Source organism: Protopterus annectens, chromosome 1.part1, assembly GCF_019279795.1.
Source record: "Protopterus annectens isolate FY-2018-M chromosome 1.part1, PAN1.0, whole genome shotgun sequence".
Taxonomy (NCBI): Eukaryota; Metazoa; Chordata; order Ceratodontiformes; family Protopteridae; genus Protopterus; species Protopterus annectens.
Window position 1 is genome coordinate 654207230 of NC_056726.1, and position 20732 is coordinate 654227961.

A 20732-nucleotide genomic window follows, 5' to 3' on the forward strand; every position below is an offset into this window, starting at 1 on the left:
AGTACAAAGTGTAGAGAATGGGCATGTTGAAGCTACACTGATTTCAGAAACCACTGAAACTTTCTCATGTGAAGTTTGGCCAGAGGGAGCATCGGAATGGTGGATACCATGATACACAGAGCTCTGAGAAATTCCTAGGTGGTAATGGAAACCAGTGGAAGAAGAATGTGAAAGAAAGAAATGAGAGTTAAGGCATTCAGAGGGGGCAGGGATGCAATCATTGGCTCTGACCGAATCCTGCAACCCAGAAAAACATGATCCTGAGAAGGAGTCAGAGAAGACTTTTAGAAATTTATTGTGAACCCCAGGCTCTGAAGAAGGGAAATGGCAAAATGATTTTGCAAGAGTCTCTGGAGAGGATACCTGAATCAACAGATCATCTAAGTAAGGAAATATCTGGATCCCTTGAAGCCTGCAAAAAGCAATCACAGGATCAAGGCATTTGGTGAACAATCTTGGGGCAGTAGGAAGGCCAAAGATCAAAGAAGAGAACTGAAAATGACAGGAAGAAACAAAGAAACGTAGAAACTTTTTAAAAAGGGGGTGGATTGGAATATGGAAATAAGCATGCTTGAGATCCAAAGACGCCATTAAGGCCTGAGGGAGCAGGAGACGAAAGAGAATCTGAAGAGACAACATCCGAAAGGAAGGCACTTTTAAACAAGTGTTTAGATGAGAGATGTCTAGAATAGGTCTCCGACTGCCCTATTTTCTTTGCACTAAAAACAGTCTGGAGAAAAACCCTTCCCCTTTTGAGACTCGGGCAGCTGTTGAATAGTACCCCGAGTCAAAAGAGCTTGAAGACCCTCTGGGAAAAAGGGAAGCTGTTCCTGAGGAGGCTGAGGAATGCCCATAAAAGAAGGACGCGATTTCCATACCATGAAGCACTCCTGAAGAATAACTGACAGAACCCAAGAATCTTGAGTGATCTGAATCCAAGCAAGAAGAGGAAGAGAAAGGGGAATGTGGCTGGGAGGAGATGGATATTCATACAACACCTGGTTTATCTGGAAAGGAAGGCTTTGGAAACCCTGAAAACTGAGTAGCATTAGCTGGAGGAGCCCATTTGCCACTCTTTTCTTGCCATTAGCAGAAAGGCAGGAATGTCTACGAACAAAGGCAGGCTGAGCAGGATAGTTTCTCTGAAATTTAGGCACAGGAGAAAAAAAAGCACGTTTAAGCTCCTGTAAAGCCTTACCCTTATCCCGAAGGGACTTGAACAAACCAGCATCAGCTTCCTCAAACAAACGTTTAGAATCTAGGGGAGCATCCACCAACTTAGCTTTAATATCATCAGGTAGAGGCTGGAGCCTAAGCCAAGAATATCTCCTCATAACTGAGCCAAAACAGTAGACTTCTACTGTAGCAACTCATAGTGCATCCTATGGATAATCAGGGACCTGAGCTCAATCCTACTTAAAATAATCCATCATCCTAGAGAGCATATCCCCAAAGGAAATTTCCTCAAAAGAAGTATCAGGACCAATAGATTCCTCCTCTTCTGGCCCACAGTCCAAAGGAAAAGGAATTTGAGTAGAATAAGTCAGGGATTCATCATCAGAATCTGACAGTCTCAGAAGACCCTGTTCTTTAGGCCTTTTAAGGGGAGTAGAGGAACAGGAACTGAAACCCCTTGAGGAGGCTTTAAAGACATCAAAGCTGAAAATAACCTGGGTGAAAGCCTGACATTCACTTTGAGGATCCCTAGGAGTAGAAGAAAAAAAGAAACAAAAAAAGTACATATTAAGAGAACATGACCTCCTAAAAGCTGAGTAGACTGAGACCCAGGATGGTAGTAGAGAACCGTAGTAGGAACGTCTTCCTCAACTAAAATCTGAGTAACTCTCCATGGACACCTGGGGGGGGGGGGGATCAACCTTGGTTCCCCTTGAACATCTAACTAACGCCTGCAAACCGGACATGCTGCCAGTTGGAACCTCACCAACCTCCAACACGGTCATGGTAGTGGAATCCAACAACACAGCCATGTGAGCCTCTGGGTTTGTAACAACCTCAGGAGAAACACCTGGCAGAGGCTGGACAGCAGAAGATTCCGGTCGTACCTTCTTCCTCCCCAACTGCTGACTCTCAGAGCGGGAGATTCCAGCTATTGTATCTTTAGCAAGAAGTTTAAGATGCTGGTTCTCAAGATACAAGGAAATGGAAGAAAGTTTACTGTGAAGGGTTTTCGGAATGAATGCCTGGCAAATAGAACAAAACATATGGTCATGAGATTCTCCTAGAAAAAAAAAGACACTTATCGTGGCAGTCTTTATGGGGAATCTGTCTCCCACACTTGCATTTACCCTTCCTGGATGACAATCACCTCAAGGACCACAAAAAAGAAAGAGAAAACAAAAAAAACCCCAATGTGGCACTTATCTGCACTGCAAACAGGCGTAAGTAATCACTGGAGAACAAAAATGTGTTCAACTGGCAAAACGGATGAAGGTAAACAGACCGACTATGAAAAGATGCATTTGAACTGACAGCAGGGAAGTTCTGTTCATGGTAAGCCTGAACGTCACCTTTATGCCCTACAGTACACAAGGAGCATTTGAGTGACATTCAGGTGTACCTTTAAATACAACAGGAAGTCTTTGGTATACTGGACAGATGACAGGCTTCCACGGCAGGGAATCCAGAATGTTATGAATACTGCAACAGTGAATGCAAGGACATCTTACAACTCAGATAGTCTTTTTGTAGAGTTCAGAGCAAAAAGCAACACTGTTTTCTGTGTTAAGTTCCTGAAGTCAGCCTGATGAGCTGGCTCACGTGGAGCAACAGTTAGGTTTTCTAATGCAAAATTAAGATCCCATGGAAGAGTCACTTGTTTTCTAAGGAGGCTTGGTATGCAGCACCCCTTTCAAAAACATTTTCACATGAGATTGCATTGAAAGAGGGATCCATGGACAGGCATAATGAAATGGATGAGTAATGAATCTTGATGGAGGAATAACACATGCCAGGTACAGCAACTCATACAAATAATGCAGAACCAGAGAAACACTAGCCCTGAATGGGTGTTGATTCTTTTCTTGGCACCAACTATTTTCCGTTTACTAATATGCGATTTTCTAGTAGGAAGTTTTCTTCCCTTCTTTAAAACCTACTGCATGTCTGCAGAAAAAAAAAAAAGATGCCTAAAAGGTATTAAGAATCTATCATCTGGGCAGTTGGTTGCACATGTTTGAGGTCAGGATGCATCAAACACCTCTTGTCTTGAGAAAGTAACTGCTCCTGGCCATTTCCAAAAGAAGACAGCTACGTCTGCCTGGGCCAGAAGGGAGTCACCAAAATGATTTTTTGGGAGTCATTCTGATTTTACTGGAAGGGATGGAAGCCCCCTCATCCACACAAAGGGAGCTTATCTACCCAACAATGGAAGGCGGTAGCTGTCAATCCTCAAATCCTGCAAAAGGAGCACTCTTCAGGGGCAGGAAAGCTCCAAGGGCTTGGCACCAATACCTGTCTTTCTGCAGTCATCTTTTTAACAGGGTCACAAAGGTTCAGAGGAAACTGAATCCATGCAAGCAAACCTCTTGTGTATGAAACTTCAGTCTCCAAGTGTGGGACTAGTCAGAACCAGACAACTGCTAACAGGATCCAGAGGCTGCACTGGTAATGCAGTCATGTGAGTCATTGAGAGACAGTGAAAGTCCTATTAGACTTTTTTGTATTTTCAGTCAACTGCTACATGTCCCTACTCTTGTTGTGTGATGTGTGAGTCAGTTCAAGAAAGGAAAAAGTTCAGGATATGAAATTTTAAGTTTTCTGTCTTGAAGCTCTGACACTGTAAAGAGGACTGACATAATTCACTGCTCGCTCTCTATGGGAGAAAACTGGAGATGCATCTTTTGTAATAAAAAAGACCACAGCCAAAAAAAATGCCCAGTAGCCAAAACTGATAAATAAAGCCAATTTCAATTTTTATGAGAAAGAAAAATAAAATGTCTTACAGCTAGGATGAAGAGTCATGAATGTGATCCACTTGCAACCAGAAAAAAGTGCATATGCATATTTATTTATTTATTACCAGGACTGGCCTAAGTGGCATCATACTTCTCAACCTCTTAGAGCAAGAAATCTGAACAAAGCCATAAATAAAAACAGTGGGATAAAAGCCCAAAAATAGGGACAGTTTTTAAATATTGCTCTTATAAACTTAGAAAGTCGATAGAATAACAGTTTTTGCATTAGCATGGATTTTTTTAAGGGTAGGAAGTTCGAAACTCAAAACTCAAATTTCTGTCTATTTTCTAACTTCAGTCTTTAATGATTTGTTACTAATTTGCCAGAAAAACACAATTTTATGAAAAATGGACCAAGAAATATGAGGCAAAAATCTGTAGAGTTGAGAGGTACAAAAGCTGAAGGTGTGATGTGAAGAAAGGAAGGTTCTATTGCTTGCTGGTACATGTTCAAAATGACTTAACTTTCTGTAAGAGCAACCTGAAGAAATACTTGTGGCAGCTGCTAGTCTATCTTGCATTGAAAGAGGATAAACTGTATATAGAAAAGGTACAGCAAAAATATCTGAAGTATCAGCCTATGTGAATGGGAAAAATAAAAGGAAACATCTAAACACTAAAGACGTCTGACTTTGTACTTGTATTTTCCTGCCCACTACCCTTGCTGATCTTCACCAATTATCTTCCTGCTTATCAGGAACTCTTCCACTTCTCCCCTCTCAGTAACCTTAAACCGCATAGCATAACTGGTCATCATCAGGAGGAAAGGACTTTTTTAATGTCCTATAATGATCTAGGCAGCAGAGGAAAAAATCCTTTCTGGTAGTGTTGACTGGATTTAGCTTGGCCACGCCCCAGCCCACAGAAGCAGCATGTATTGCATGTTGTCATGGTACTGGTACACTCTCACATTCATGACTTTTCTACCTTGCCTAACATATTTTTTAATAGCTCGGTAAGGTATCACTTTTTCAGTCTCCAATGTGGATAAAAGAAATGCAAATTATGCCATCAACATAATGGCAGCTGCCGCCTTCTTGGAGCTTCAGATAAATTGTGCCTAGATTGTGCTACGAATGACCAGAGTCAGTTCTCAAAACAGGGTGATGTAAATGGATTAACCATTGACTGCAAGAGAGAAGCTTCTACGATAACACCTTAGACTTTATTTGTACTCCATTAGCTGGTCTTGAAACATAAAAATACAAAACCTGAGGGAAGAAACTAGGACAAAACAAAGAGAACAAAATAGGGTAGGGGATGAAGGAAAAAAGCTAAAACAGAACAAGTTTTTTTTTCTGAAATACAAAATCAAAAATAAAAAGAGAGGGGACATGGACTCCAGAGCACTATAACTTCTTGGTTTGCCTAACAACACCCTCTTTTAAAGTACCCCCAATAAAAACGTTTTGATTTCCACTCATTATCACCATGACTTTTGCTCATTTTTAAAAGAGAACAATATTACAGTACAGGTTACATTTTAACGTATTATATAACAAGCATATCCAATGCATGAGTCAGCACAGCAAAAAATAAAAACTATTCACAACAAATATGCAATGGTAACTGCATACCTGGCTTTTTTTTTCCGAAGCAGCATCCACAAATCTAGGCTCACATATAGGTTAGTACTGCCCACACCAGAAGATAGGAGACAAGATCTTAATTTGATTGACAGAACCCTCATGACGACCCAGTAGAGACAGGAAAAGCTCCCCAGAAAATCCTACAGCAAGAGAAAAACTAAAGATGTTAGTAGATGTTACATGGGTCTCTGGATTGATGGATGCTCCAGAGAAAAACATTTATCAGATATGAAAATACCTTTTCTCTTTCACAATCCATCCATCAACCCATTTTCACCTGGGGCTTGCAGTAGTAGTTAGAACAGAGAATAGCCAACATAGTTAGACATACACAACAAACAGCAAATTACAATCTTGAAGAGACTATTGCAAAGCTGAGGCATGCAGAAGACAACAATTAAAAGTTAAGAAAGTACATGCAGCAACACAATTATAAGTAAGTACTTTAAACCCGAGTAAAAGTGAGCAGCAGTTGTACGATTACACCATAAAACAGAAGATATTTGAATAAGACAATTTCTTTCAAAATCCATAAATAATTTGAGTTATAGAGATGGAGGCAGACATCAGTCTTCTGATTTTCTTGTTGGCAGCATTCTGGTCAGAGGAGTCCTAGTCTGTATGGACATACTATTACAATCTACCTCCACAGCCAATACAGTCATACCAGCTACAAAGAGGAAACAGGCACTCACCCTGTTCTGCTCTGTTGTTTTTCTGCTTGGAGTTAAGGCATGGCAGACAGCGTTTGTGTGTATATGGGTGAAGATGTTCAGGAGTGAGACTGAGTGGGGAAGAGAGGTGTGTGTGTGTGTGTGTGTGTGTGTGTGTGTGTGTGTGTGTTGAATGGGGTAGGGGCTGTCTTTCCCACACACCTGACTAGACTAACAAAACTCCTTTAACATTTAAACCACAAACTGTTAACAGCTAAAAGTAAAGACCACAAACTAGTGACCCAAATGAGAAGCTTTTATTCCTCTGACGTCTCGCCTGATGCCTTCACAGGAGAATCTCCTTTAACATTGTTTGAGGGAGACAGAAGCCACCATGGATAAACATGTACATCATACCTTAAAGGTACTTAAAGAAGTGGATAGGAGGGAGCACTAGACACCAGGGATACCTCTTGAAAAATGATGCGGGGGAGCACTAGATGCCAGGGATAGCTCATGAAAAGATGTGGTTTGAGGGTGCCACTAGACACCAGGAATAGTATAGAGTGCCTTAAAGGAACTAAAGAGTTAAACCAAGCAACCTCCTACAGAGGATCATTTGCGTCACCACTGGACAGAAGGGAAAACCATAGAATAACTACTAAACCTTAAAAAAATTAATTAAATTAGAAAGGGAGGGGGTTTGATTCCTGCACCCTTGCCACAGGAAATAACATTAATCCACTATTGTAGCTGAGAAGTTGGTCTAGCAAGGATTTTTTTTTTAATTATAATAGTATACTGAGGACCTTTGACATTATTTAAGCCCAGAAACTGTTTGTGAGCTGCAAGAAGTGGATGCTGCAGATATATGCATACCTGTTAACCTCATACCACAAAGACATGTAGATACGGTACAAGGACTTGTACCTACAAATTAGAAGAAGCCACATGTTGTTCCTATGTTTAAAAGTGGGGAAAAAATCAGAAAAAGTAAATTATTGACAGATAATTCTCACATTTATAGGCAAGAACTAGGCTAACTGCCCTTATGAGCCAAGCCATTTTCCTTTTTTGTACTCAAAATAACCTACCCCATTTGGTTATAGGTTGGCTTTACCCATCTCATGGTCAATAATTATATATTACCCCAATGAGAATAACTAGGATCATACCACAGATAATTTAAAGGGCCGATTAGTAGTACAGGGAGCAGTGCTGGGGTAAAATTTCTGTTTCTCATCCACAGATCTAAGTTACACTTGAAAATGGACACTGATTTGCTTTGAGCAGCCATCTGTCCCTGGAGGAGTGGTTCCAGCCCAGAAGTTAGTAGTTTATAGGCCATTTTTCCAGCCCAGAAGTTAGTAGTTTATAGGCCATTTTGGGCTAATTTGTATCTCTTTCATTTCCCTGCTGTAAAAACCGCGTTTGCACGGTTTTGCATGTCCAGGCAGCGGCAGTTAGCTAGGGCTAAATTATTCCCGGCTCCACCAAGTCTCCTCTTCAGTTTTTCCCTTGAAAGTAGTCTAACTCTCAACCTAAGTACTTAAAAAAAGCATCCTAGAGTCCAGCACTTGCTCAGACCTAATAGCAAGCACTAATATACCCAAACACTTGATTGCCCAGCAGGGCAAGCTTCATTATTCACCCCTCACCAACCAAGCGACTAAGCAGCTCACCCTACTATTCAGGCATGACCAAAGGGCAATTTCAGGTATACTCTCCAGTCCAGCTGGTTAACCTGGATATCCTGAGGCAATGTTACAACTGCCTCATGTACACAGTCAACCCTCTCCTCCTACCACAAAACATTAACATATGCGAGAGATGAATTTATATAGCTAAATTGGAGGCTAAGCTCTATCCACCCAAGACTGGAACAGTCAGTCATGAGGAGAAGGTTGCACCACACCTCCAGCTTCACAAAGACATACTAAACTAGCACTGGCAAAAAATACACAAATACACAAAATCATACTCGGAGGCTCTAAATAAAAACCTGCAAAAGCATCAGAGACCTCTAAAGCAGACACCCAAAAAACTGCACCTCATGTCACAAACCAGACAACACATAAAACACAAAATCAGTGTGCCGCACAATCATAGCCCTTAAGGCGAAATAACATACCTAACACACTAGTAATAGGCGACTCTATAGTCAGGCACACTGACGTCCCACTCACTAGGCTGGACAAGAAGAAGGTTACTGTTAGCTGCCTGTTGAGAGCCAGAATCCACCACATAACACAAGCACTCAAGTCACTCCAGAACAAGTACAAGTATGACTCTGTCATTGTTCATGTTGGTGTGAATGACCTGAGATGTACCTCCCTGGACTACATGAAAAGAGACATGGAAGAGCTCTGATCATGTAGTCCAGGCAGGTATGACCCCGACCCTGAGTAGCATCCTGCCCTCACCAAGACTGATACTGCAGTATAAAGAAAAAATGATCAATTTCAACAATTGGCTAAGCTTCTGGTGTCATTCAAAGGGGATCCAGTGTCTGTCAGCCTGGGAAGACATGCTAGACAAGCCTCGTTGCTTTGCAAGACACTGCTTGCACCTGTCACCACTAGGCTTTCGAATACTGGCCAAGGCTCTTGCTGCCCCCATAGTGCCTTTTTTAGGCAAGGCTCAAAAGCCAAACCCACTTCCATAAACAGCACAAATAAAAAAAATGAAGGAGGTTGTGCTACTCAATGCCAGGAGTTTAAATCTCAAAATGCATGTGCTCGAAGCACTCCTCAGTATGGAGAACACCGACATCTGTGCAGTAACTGAAACCTGGTTCAAGGCTCCACAGAGCACCCCAGCACTACCGGGCTACAACTCATAACACACATTTCGGCCACAGAACATGGACCGAAACATAAAAGGAGGGGGTGTATCCATATTCATCAAGGATACCTACACCTCCAGGTTAGTGGCGCCACATGATCCCTCTGAGATCATCCATGTGCAACTAACAATCGGGCAAATCTGCAATATAAATTGTGGCCTGCTACAGATCACCCTCCATGACCCAGGACCACCACTCTGCCTTTCTGGAGACACTGGAAAACATGAAGGTCCTACCGAACACACTGATATTGGGCGATTTCAATTACCCTACCGTTAACTGGGAAAACTACTCAAGTACAAACTCCCAGGTCCAGCGGTTCCTGGAATTTATCAACTCCAATGCCCTGGATCAGCTGATAAATTCCCCTAAAACCAATCCAACGATAGTTGAAGAACGGAACCAAGAAAAAAGGTTTCAACCACGGAACTGAAGCACCAAGCAGTAATTATTCCAAAAGTAAAAACTTTTATTGCACACGAAGACAAAAACTGATATCACAAGCGCTTTCGCTTGGATGTTCCAAGCTTTCTCAAGTTCAACTTGAGAAAGCTCGGAACATCCGAGCGAAAGCGCTTGTGATATCAGTTTTTGTCTTCGTGCAATAAAAGTTTTTACTTTTGGAATAATTACTGCTTGGTGCTTCAGTTCCGTGATAAATTCCCCTACCAGAGGTAAAAACATATTGGACCTGGTTCATCATCAACATGGGCGACAGGTGTTCCGCACTGGAGGTCAACCCGCCACTGGTTAGATCAGACCATAAATGAATCACTCTGGGTGTCCACACCACACCATCACCCCCAACCAAGGAAACCACAGTGAAAAACTTTAAGGATGCATGGATCGTGCCATCCCTAGCAAAACCAAGACTCACTCCCCTAAGAGAAGGGAACCAGTCTGGTGGACCCCTGCCATAAACAGGCTATACAATAGAAGGAAGAAACTAGTTCAGAAAAAAAGCAAATCCCAAGAAGGAAAGACATCCCTGATCAGTATCAGTAAGAAACTAAGGTCCCTCATAAAATCATCCAAGGCTAACTTCCAAAGAAAAATAGCCAAGGATTTGAAAGATAACCACAAAGCCTTCTTTAGCTATGTCAAGAATCTAAGTGGCAACTTGCAGATCTGCTCTGAGCTAGTGCAAAATAGCACAAAATATACTGAACCTACTGATATTGCCAACATCCTGGCAGATAGATTCAGTGCAAACTTCACCCCCCCTCTCACCCTCAAAAGGGCCCACAACAATACCGGAAAAGTGTAGTGTCCCGAAAATCACAGATGAACAGGTGAAAACAACCCTTTCAAAAGCCATAAGCACAGCATCAATGGGGCCAGATGGTGGCCCAGGCTGCGTCTTGGACGAACTACAGAAGGAACTAACTCCCCCACCTAAACACACTGTTCAACCTCAACCTCTCCACAGGCTACGTGCCCATAGAATGGCGCACAGCAATGGTTATTCTGCTCCACAAAGGAGGGGCTACAACTGACCCTGGTAACTATCGCCCCATAAGCCTGACTAGCCTGATCTGCAAGGCTATGGAGCGCATCATCATGGAACTCATTAATAAAGACATTGGGAACCTCCAAACACTTGACCCGACCCAGTTCAGCCTTGTTAAGGCCAGATTATGCCTACTAAACCTGGTTGACTTCTTTGAGACAGTCACCAAGGCCATAGATGATGGGAAGGTGGTTCACACAGCTTACCTTGACCTCGACAAGGCTTTTGACTCGATTCCCCACTCGGGAATTATAGAAAAACTCACCAGCCTGAACATAAACCCCTACGTCACGAGATGGGTTGCCAACTGGCTTACAGACAGAACTCACATGGTAAGAATAGCGGGCTCCAGGTCCGACTCTAAACCAGTCACAAGTGGTGTCCCACAAGGCTTGGTCCTGGGACCCCTACTGTTCTGCATATACTTCTCAGAAGTACAGGCAAACACAGGAGGACTATGGCTAACCAAGTTCGCCGATGAGTGCAAACTGGGAGTCATAATTGACTCTCCGGCTGACACGGGCATTCTCCAAAAGGGCCTTACTGAGATGGACACCTAAGTGATGGTCTCAAGCTAAATGCCAAAAAAATGCATAGTCATCCCGTTTGGGGAAAAACAAAACATCCATGAATTACCACATAGGTGGCAACCCCCTTAATACAGAAGAGGTAATAAAAGATCTGGGGACCCAGGTAGATGGTAATCTCTCCTTTGACAATCATATTGCTAAAGTAATTAGGAAATCCTCCTATGTAGCCCATCTAATTGCTAAAGGGTTGGCATCTAGAAATAAAGAGGTTACAGTGCCCCTCTACTAGTCACTCATCAGACCCATCATAGATTACAATGCCCCATTTGGGATGTGCCTCACAAGACACTTCCAACAGCTGGGAAGACCACAAAAGTACCTCACCAAGAGGATTACTGGTCTCAAACATATGTCCTATGCAGCCCGACTGGAAAAGCTCTGGCTGTACTCGGTGGCATATCGCTTACTCAGAGGTATCTCTGCCCGACTTACAAAGCCATGTTCAACTCAGAATTGATGGACATGCTCCACCTAAAGAAATCCAAGTCACTGTGAGCCACTCGCTCTAGTGAGCTAAACCTCACCACAACAATAAATAGAACATGTTGGAGGGATAAATTCCTGTCACAGAGACTTCGCATGCTTTGGAACAAAATTCCTAACTACATTAGACAGGGCCCCTCACTAACACTCTTCAAGAGAAACCTTGACGACTAGATGGGTAACATGGGATCACTTCACTGTGATCACTCTTCACTGGCTATCTTGACAGAGCTCTAAAGCACTAATCTATGGGGCTTGTGACACTCTGGGCTAGCTTGTAAATGCCCCTCGGCAGATAGCCCTAGTATTTACCTATTATGTGGATATTTGGTGTGGATGGTCTCAGTTCCATGCCATTCTCATCTCTGTGATATATATTTTTTTTTTTGTTGTTCTATTCTATCAGAAGAAGAAGTTTAGATGATTTGATTTTTTGTTGATGATATAAATCCAATCCATCATGGTTGGTGATTGATTGCCTTGCCTGGTACAACAAGCTCTCTTTGGCAGCCTGTAGGATACAGAATATAGTGACAGGGCTTTCAGTCGGTCCATGTAGGACATGTTGTTTAGGCCTCTTATCCTTTTAATAAGGCATCTACATTGGCATTCCAGTAGTTGCATGTGTCTGGACAGATACATGCCAAAGCTGGCATTAAATTCAATGATTGGCCTAATGAGGGCTGAGTAAAGAGGACTGATGACATCCCTAGACCTAGACTCAGTTGCTTTGTTTATAAGCTGTTCAATAGAAGGACTTTCTTACAACAGACACATGTTGGTCAAATGTAAGGTCAATGTCCACTTAAGTTTCCAAATCTCAAACTATACAAAAATGCATTTTTATCATTTAATTTCAGACCACGATTTTGACACAGTTATTTAATAGAGACAAACCTTTTTTTCATGGTGGCCAAGTCATTTGGGGATTCAATCACTATTTCAACCTTGCAGTCATCTGCAAACTTAGGGGTTGGGAGGGTGGCCTAATGGTTAAGGTGTTTGCCTTACAAACACAAGGTACAAGGTTTGAATCTCACAGGGGATAATTGGCTAGGTTTAAAATGGCTCACAAGGGCAGTTAGCCTAGTACTAATCTATGAATCTAGTCAGCCAGAACCTTTTGCTATTGGCTTTTACCTCAAAATGTTGATGCCAAACAGGAGAGGTCCCAACGCTAAACTCTGGTGACCCCCACTGGCGGCTGGTTTGTTTGTGGAGGTAACTTCTCTTATTTTGTTTATCTCCATCCTATCTGTGAGCCAGCTGGCAATCCAGTGGGTGACAAAGTGGTTTATTTAGCTTTTTTACTAAACCTGAGTGGGGAATCGTGTCAAAATTTGGCCAGGTCAATGTATGCAGTGTGTACCATTTGATGCTTGAATTAACCTACTCCTGTTGGTGTTAGAATGTCCTTACCCATCCCATGGTCAATAACTATATATTACTCTAGTGAGAATAACTTGGATCATACTGTAGATAATTTGTGGGAACCCAACTACCTCTGTCCATTAGTAGCACAAGGGGTAGTCCTGAGGTACACTTTCTGTTTCCCATCCATAGAAAGTGCATTTGTATTGCTGGCAAAACCTATAATTAAATATAATTTATCCTTCTGTTGCCAATAACATCAGACACAGGAACTTTGGAAACTGTGCAAAGGAGCTTTACCAAACAAATAAGGAAAATTAAAACACTTGATATATTTTGGAAGACTAAACATTTTTATGTCTTTTTAGCATATGATATAGACTTGTTAGGGTAAGTTGTGTTTGGCATTTAAGGCATTAGGTAGTGAACATTAGCAGAAACCTAGCAAGAATTAGGAAAAGGGGTCCTAAATATATAGTGAACAATAGGACTACAAAAAAGGGATATTTAACACATCAAATACCTAGGTTGTGGAACAATTTCCCTTTGATGGTTAAAAAAAAAAGTACATTGGATAAATACCTCGATGATAATACATACATATATAAATCTGGAATTCTGAAGACTGCTGTTTTTATGGTTTAAGATGACTGTATGAAGCAAAAAAAAAAAAAAAAAAATATACAAACTAAGGAAATTATCAAAGCCTAATTATACAACGACCCCCCCATTAATATTCCAAAACGTGCACGCTGATTGATTTACAACGTGCACGCTGACCAGAGTTATAGTAATGGATTTTCCACTAGTATAACTTTTTTTACAGCAATGGAGAACACAAGATCTATTGCTTTTTACACACTGTCTCGCTATGTTAAACGAGTTTAACATAGCGAAACAACTTAAAAAAAAGTAACTGAGATCTTGCATTCTCTGTTGCTTTTTTCAAAACTGTCTCGCTATGTTAAATGGGTTTAACATAGTGAGACAGCTTTAAAAAAAAGCAATGGAGTAAAAGCAAAAGTAAATCCAGCATTACCCACACCCAGGCCTAGGTTATTGCTATAATAACTGGTAGTACAAAAAAACACATATGGATTAAATTATTCCTCTTACAAACTTAGAAAGTCACTAAACTCACCAGGATAACAGTTTTTGTATTTACATGTATTTATTGACAGATACAAAGTTTCTGAAACTCAGATGTCTGGCATTAAATGATAGACTGTATTCATCTGTTATTTACAAAGGTAGCGATCATGTAAATGGATACACTGAGGAAATTCTGTCCACTTACAGACAGGCAAGGGGTATGTGTGTGTGTTTTAATGAGTGAATTGGGAGTGTGTGTGTGTGTGTGGGGGTGAATGAGAAGCAGTGCCTGGGCTAACAAGTGTATGGGCCAACAGTGTTACTACTGTAGGAAAGTACTCATCTAAACTCCTGGTAGTTAAAGGCAATTTAGAGACATGCAAATTAGCCAAGGCGGTCTTTCCTTCTTGTGACTAATGCATCTCTAAATCCCCCTCACTGTGTAAAAATCCCACATATTCTGCAGCTCTTACAACAAGCAGTGGGCGTATTTCTGAATCTTTTGGTTTGTTATAAACAAAAAATGCCTCCTAAAAAGAAATATGGAGGAATCAACTGGTACAGAATAACTACACAAGCAGACATCAAACTCAGAACATGAAGAGCAAGAGGGAGCACATTCTAATGGACTGCTCGATTATTTCAACATGTACTATTACAGGAAGTGTACTTGCACAACTGTATCGTGTTTGATGTAAAGAACCACTGATGTACGAATCCTTAAATGGTTAGGAAAGTACCAAATTGTGTGCCCTCAGCTTTCACTTAAGGGTTCATGGCCTAAAACATGTTTTTAGGACAGCTGAAGTACATATTGCTACTCAAGAATGGATATCCTATTTGTAGTGAATATATAACAGCTACATATATGGTTTGGGCTGAAGCATTTTTTTAAAAAAGGCTGCAGCAGTAGCTACTGATATGGTGAAGACCACTTAAACTTCCAGAGTCAAAATGTTGCATTTGTCTTAAAAGGGGGTAATGCAATTAACTCATTACTTAGATGAAGGTCCATTTATTGATGAATAACCCTAGCTTTCTTTCATAAAGACAAACAAAACAAACTGCTCATTTTGTTTAACGGAACTAGCTCTCAGTGACCTGTGTGCATCCATAACTTGCACCTTTATTGTCTTGCTTAGGAAAGACAAACACGTGAAACGATTGGTTCAGAGAAACCTCAGAAACTACATAAACAGTAAAAGTGGTACATATCCTGAAGGTCACCTTGTTTTTATGGAAAACTATGTTTGCCTCTTCACATATTAGTGTATTATGCAGCTCAAGTGATTTTTCTTGCTGGAGTAACTGCTGCTAACAAGACCTTTCCAGTAAAAGTATTTGGGGGTCGGATACACTGACAGGTTCTAGAGGAGGAGGTAGGGTCTAAGTCCCAAACAAGTATTACTGAATGTCTGAGAGACTTAAGACACAGGCATCCAAGTATCAAAAAATCTGCTAACTATATGAACAAACCAGGACTTGTTCATGTGCTTTTATCATTTGTTTTCAGGAAAATCTGCACTATAACAAGAGGAACAGTTACTGGGAGAGACAGAAAGTATTTTTTTTCCTGGTATGTACAGACTCCCAGCCATGGTGGGAGAAACCTTTTATATTCATAAATCTCCATCTTCATGCACTATTCTCACCACCATATTTGTAATAAGCAATCTGCTCAACTACTTCAGCCTCTGGACTCCCATGTACAAGCAGTGGGGGAAGTACAAGGACCAGAAGGCAATGACTGGATACTTGTGAAGGACAATAATTAGTTTGCACAACAGCTATTGGAAGACCGCCTGTCTAGTTTTGTCAAGCTCAAAGTTCTCATTCACCACTGCCAGCTCCTGAGTGGTACCTAAAGAAACCTACAGAGGAGTTCTGACCTTTGTGTATCTACTGCTCTCTGCATTTCAATTTTCTGAACAGAAGACTCAGGAGGAACACAATTAAAGTAAACAGCTACAGTAGGGATTAGAGAAGCTTTACGTTTACATTTATTTATTCACTTACTTGTTGACAGAGTTAGTCTACCTGGTCAGAGGCTTCTTTTTAGAGGAGACCTACGGTGGTGTTCACACTGACTAGGGAAAATTTCACTAGGACACATGGGGAATTGATAAGTGCCATTGGATCCTGTATATCCTCCTAAGCTACTAGTGACTCAGGCAGATGGGGACTTAGTTTAACATCTCATTCAAAATGAAAAAAGTGCATACAAATTCCTAGTTTCTCATGTTTTTCTTGCTGATGGAACTGCTACTAAGAGGACCTTCCCAAAAGTATTTTGGGTTTGATGCAACAAAAAGTCCCAAGCAAGTAATACTGAATGCCTTGGAGGCTTCTGAGAGATGGGCATCCAGCTACCAAACTGTGTATAATACAGCAGTATAGTGCTAGGGTCTGAACTGCATGTCTCCATCAGAACACCTTCCTTTATGCCAATTTTGTCCATACCTCCATACACTAACTTCCTTCTACTCTTAGAATAGCCTGGCTTCTCTTACACTGTCTCACTGTACTACTTCCTCCATCTCTAGGAATAAACTAGTTTTCTATGTTTTAACTTGACTACAGTACTGAATATTATATGGAGGTAGTAATTTCTCTTTCTTTCTTTTCCAAGCCCTTGGACATCCAATTTTGTCCCCGGTTACTTAAACAGCAGAAGCTTTGCTTCATGTCATTCCACCAAGAACTGTCCTTATGCAAAAGCTGTACCTGTGAGCAGCATTCTACTGGGATTACTTGCTATTGTGCAATGTAAGCAAGTTCAATATGAAAAGCTTAGCTGTACATTAATGCAAAGTGGCAGGTATCACCTGCACTGTTCTGGACCGTGGATGTGACATCCCTAGACCTTACACTCTTAAGGACCACTAACCAAACTGGTTATTGCCCATTCATGTAACTATTAGATTACACTGCCTAAAGCAATCATGTCCTCTCCCTAACTTCTTGGTCTTTGCTTTCATTAACCAAAATAAAACATGTCTGACTTCATGTATCCGTGCTAATGGTTCAGTAACAGCTATAAACGGATTACTTTAGAAAGTAAAGAACTTTCCAGGTCGGGTAAGCTCTACTACGCTAGGCTTCACTGCCTGTCCTGCCCATCCACCCCACCTTCATCCAGCATTATACTCATTTCTACCAATCACTCATTACACCCAATTCCTATACATCACCAACCTACTTTACTATTATCACAGAATCACTTTTCTTGCTACACACCTATTCCCAACTTCAGTGTAATATTTAGCATCATACAAAACTCCCTTCTCCCTCCCATAATGCTCTTCACTTTATCCAATCATTCTGACCCTCTCACTGACAGTACCTCTAAGCACATCTTTGACAATGTTCACTCCTCCCATTTAGGTTCCTAGGTTGGTATTAGGCCATCGGCCCTAGGGCCTATACAAGCATAGCCATACAAGCATAGCCATAACAATTCCCTGGGCTATTTCTTCCCACAGTATTTACTTCCCTGGACCCCTGTCTAGCAGGGCGACTGATGTGATCCCTGGTGTGACATCCAATTATCAAGGTTCCTTTTGAAGAGGGCTATTCATTTATTCCATCAATCTCCATTCTCATAACATAGACAAACTTTTACTATATTACTACCTCTACTGACAATGTTACTAGCCAGTATGGTATTTTGTGCACGCAATGCACAAACCCACCTCACTAGCTAGCATATCTTTCCCAAACAGATAAATATTACCCCTAACAACCCACATTTTTCCACACAACTTACCTCAGATCTCCCACAAAACTTTCCACACAACTTACCTCAGATCTCCCACAAAACATCACCTTACCTCTACCATTCCATTTTCTCTGATCTCAGCTACAAGTCAAAGTCCTTATAAACACAAATTACAGCAAAACCTGAACTACAATGCAAATGTCTTTACACTTTCATGCACAGTAATTTCACTCAGAAACTCAGCTGTGACATTCAACCTAACACAACAAATCAGCAAACTCCACTATAAATGCTTCTAGATCTACTTCAACATTGGTCTTGGAATACAAACTCCTGATTATAAACATGCACACTGGAAGTTTGTTTGTTTCTTTCGGCTTTTCCCAGTTAGGGGTCGCCACAACGGAACTCCGGTCCGCTAATGATTGGCAGTAGATTTTGACGTGCTGGCTTGCCGGGCCTAACGCACAACCTTCAACGAAGGAATGCCCATTCACGCATGTCACCACACAGAAGACGCTCTAACTGAGAATTGAACGGACAACGTCTAACTGTGAGGCGACAATGCTACCGCAGCACCACCACTGCAGATTGGAATTATAGGTAACAAATTAAGGTATTTATACAGATCTAGCTACTCACTCTCCTGAGGTAGTAGCCACTACTGAAACCTAGTTAAAGAAAAATATTAGACAATGAAGTCAGCCACCCTAGATTTAGATACTAGGGCTTGACAGAAAAAATAAATGTGCTGGTGGTGTTGCCATTAACCACAAAAACTGGTTAGAAATCACCCTACTCCCCATACAAATCTCAAGTGTTAATAAAGTCAGCAATGGATATGTTTATTTCTGTGTCTCTAACTAATAGCATTATTATCAATTTATCTGTAAGTGCAAAGTCCTGTTTTTAATGTGGAGCTTTTCTCCCCGGGTCTCCACTGAAAATGGATATGTATCCAGTTGGACTAACCCGGTAAACAAATGTAAAATAAAATAAATAAATAAATAACTCCTCATATCAATCCTCAAAAACAACAGAAAGTCTCTGTGTGTTTGCATTCCACCTAGTAACAGCGTTTCAAACAGCAAAAAAGTATCCTGTACTGAATATCACATCATATTCACACAAGAAACTATTATACTAGTTGACCTCAAAATAATCTAGCTGCTAATCAACAATGACACTCCCTCAGAATCAGTTAACCTGTACAACCTTACACATCTAATCACCTCCACCACTAAAATAAAAAGAAATTCTGACAGAGTCTTAAGTTTATAATTGGATCCTTACCTTGGATGTCTGCCAGACACAATAAGAAACCACCTTCCCACCTATGCAGTCAGAAACTACAATACTCAGTCCAAAAACGTAATTTTTAACCAAATGCGTAATACAATAAAATTTAAAACAAAGACACCTTTATCAATACTCTGACCCACTATAACTAGGACATATTAAAATCCAAGTCACTTGATGCTGCCATCTTACATTGTAATGAAACTTTTATAAATATTCTTAACAGCCCAGCTGCCCCTATACGGATAGAGTGTCAAAATCAAACCCTGCAATGTAGCTAACTAAAGAAACTAAAAATATCATGCTCCAGTGAGACAAGACCTGGAAAGACTGACATAAAAGCAGAGCCCAAAATGTCTTTTGACATGTCATAAATCGTGCTAAAGGCAGCATTAAAATGGATAAAAAACCTATTATACCAACCTGGAATATAAACACTCACAGACACACACACATACACACACACACACACACACACACACACACACACACACACACACACAGACACACACACAGACACACACACAGACACACACACAGACACACACACAGACACAAGATTTTTTGTCATCACTAAACAAACTAATACATCCTGAAGAAAAACATGACACTTTCTCACACCACTGGCTGAACACAATCTCAATACAACCCCCACTTTATACACAGTATTAACAGTTCACCCGCCCCATCTACTAGCCAGTCACATTTTCCTTCCCCCCAGTCTCCACTTCTACTATAAGAGAACTTTTACGGATACTAAAATCAACCTCTTTAGCAGCTGACCAGCTTCCAACAGATAACCTAAAAATATCAGCTGATGCTGTGGGTTTCCCTGTATCCATACTGGTAAATCAATTGATATGTCCCATCCATCTGGAAAATATCCATTATAATACCACTGCAAAAAGGTGGCATATCAACAGACTTTTCCAACTACAGGCCTATTGTCATCCTATCCCCTCTGTCTAAAGTACTCATTGGTATCATAAACTAAACACAGGAATAATGGCAACCTGTTCTTAGGTTCATATACAGATGCTAGGCTATCAATCTGCAGACCATTACAAACTTAGCCAAATACCAGAGGTCAGAATCAAACCCTGTACCTTCTATTTCTGAGGTACAGACCTTCGCTTTATGCCAACACCTCTTGATTCATCAAAAACATACAATACCATATCCCATCAACACTTACTGAACTTTTTTTCTCTCGGCTTTACACAAACCTCTCTTGGTACTTTTCCGTTATCGGGGCAACACTGGTAAAAGAAGCGGCTGAATTCCGAATCCAGTGTAAAACCATTTATCTTAGATGCTAATCTTGGGAGGTGTGCTGTGAAATGCACAGCTTACAGTCTTTGCTGTCAAAATCACACATTTAATTAATGTACACACACCGGTTAAGATTTACATCCAAAAAGAAAAACACAAATTTTTACAGTGGATTCCCAGCTCAGGAACCGCTTGGAAAGTGCTTGACCGATAAGTTTTGTAAAAAAAGGCATGAAGTGGGTACTATAAAAGGTTGTTGTCCACTGTAGGGAAATCAGGCAGACTGTCAAATGTATTACTGAAAACAATCCACATCCAAATCTGTAATTATCTCTA

The 20732-nt window shown here is 40.9% G+C and overlaps 1 protein-coding gene across 5 annotated transcripts in view; it reads right to left on the reverse strand.

Moving 5' to 3' along the window:
- Nucleotides 1-20732, reverse strand: part of DNAJB5 (DnaJ heat shock protein family (Hsp40) member B5) — a 79123-nt gene that overhangs the window by 51955 nt on the left and 6436 nt on the right. For 2 of the 5 annotated variants that reach the window (XM_044077435.1, XM_044077444.1), the window contains exon 2: nt 5552-5703. The exons of the other annotated variants lie outside the window; for them this stretch is intronic. In XM_044077435.1, coding sequence (XP_043933370.1) covers nt 5552-5664 — 113 coding nt within the window. In that variant the 5' untranslated portion in view covers nt 5665-5703. The remainder of the gene's footprint in view (nt 1-5551; nt 5704-20732) is intronic. 5 annotated transcript variants of the gene reach the window in all.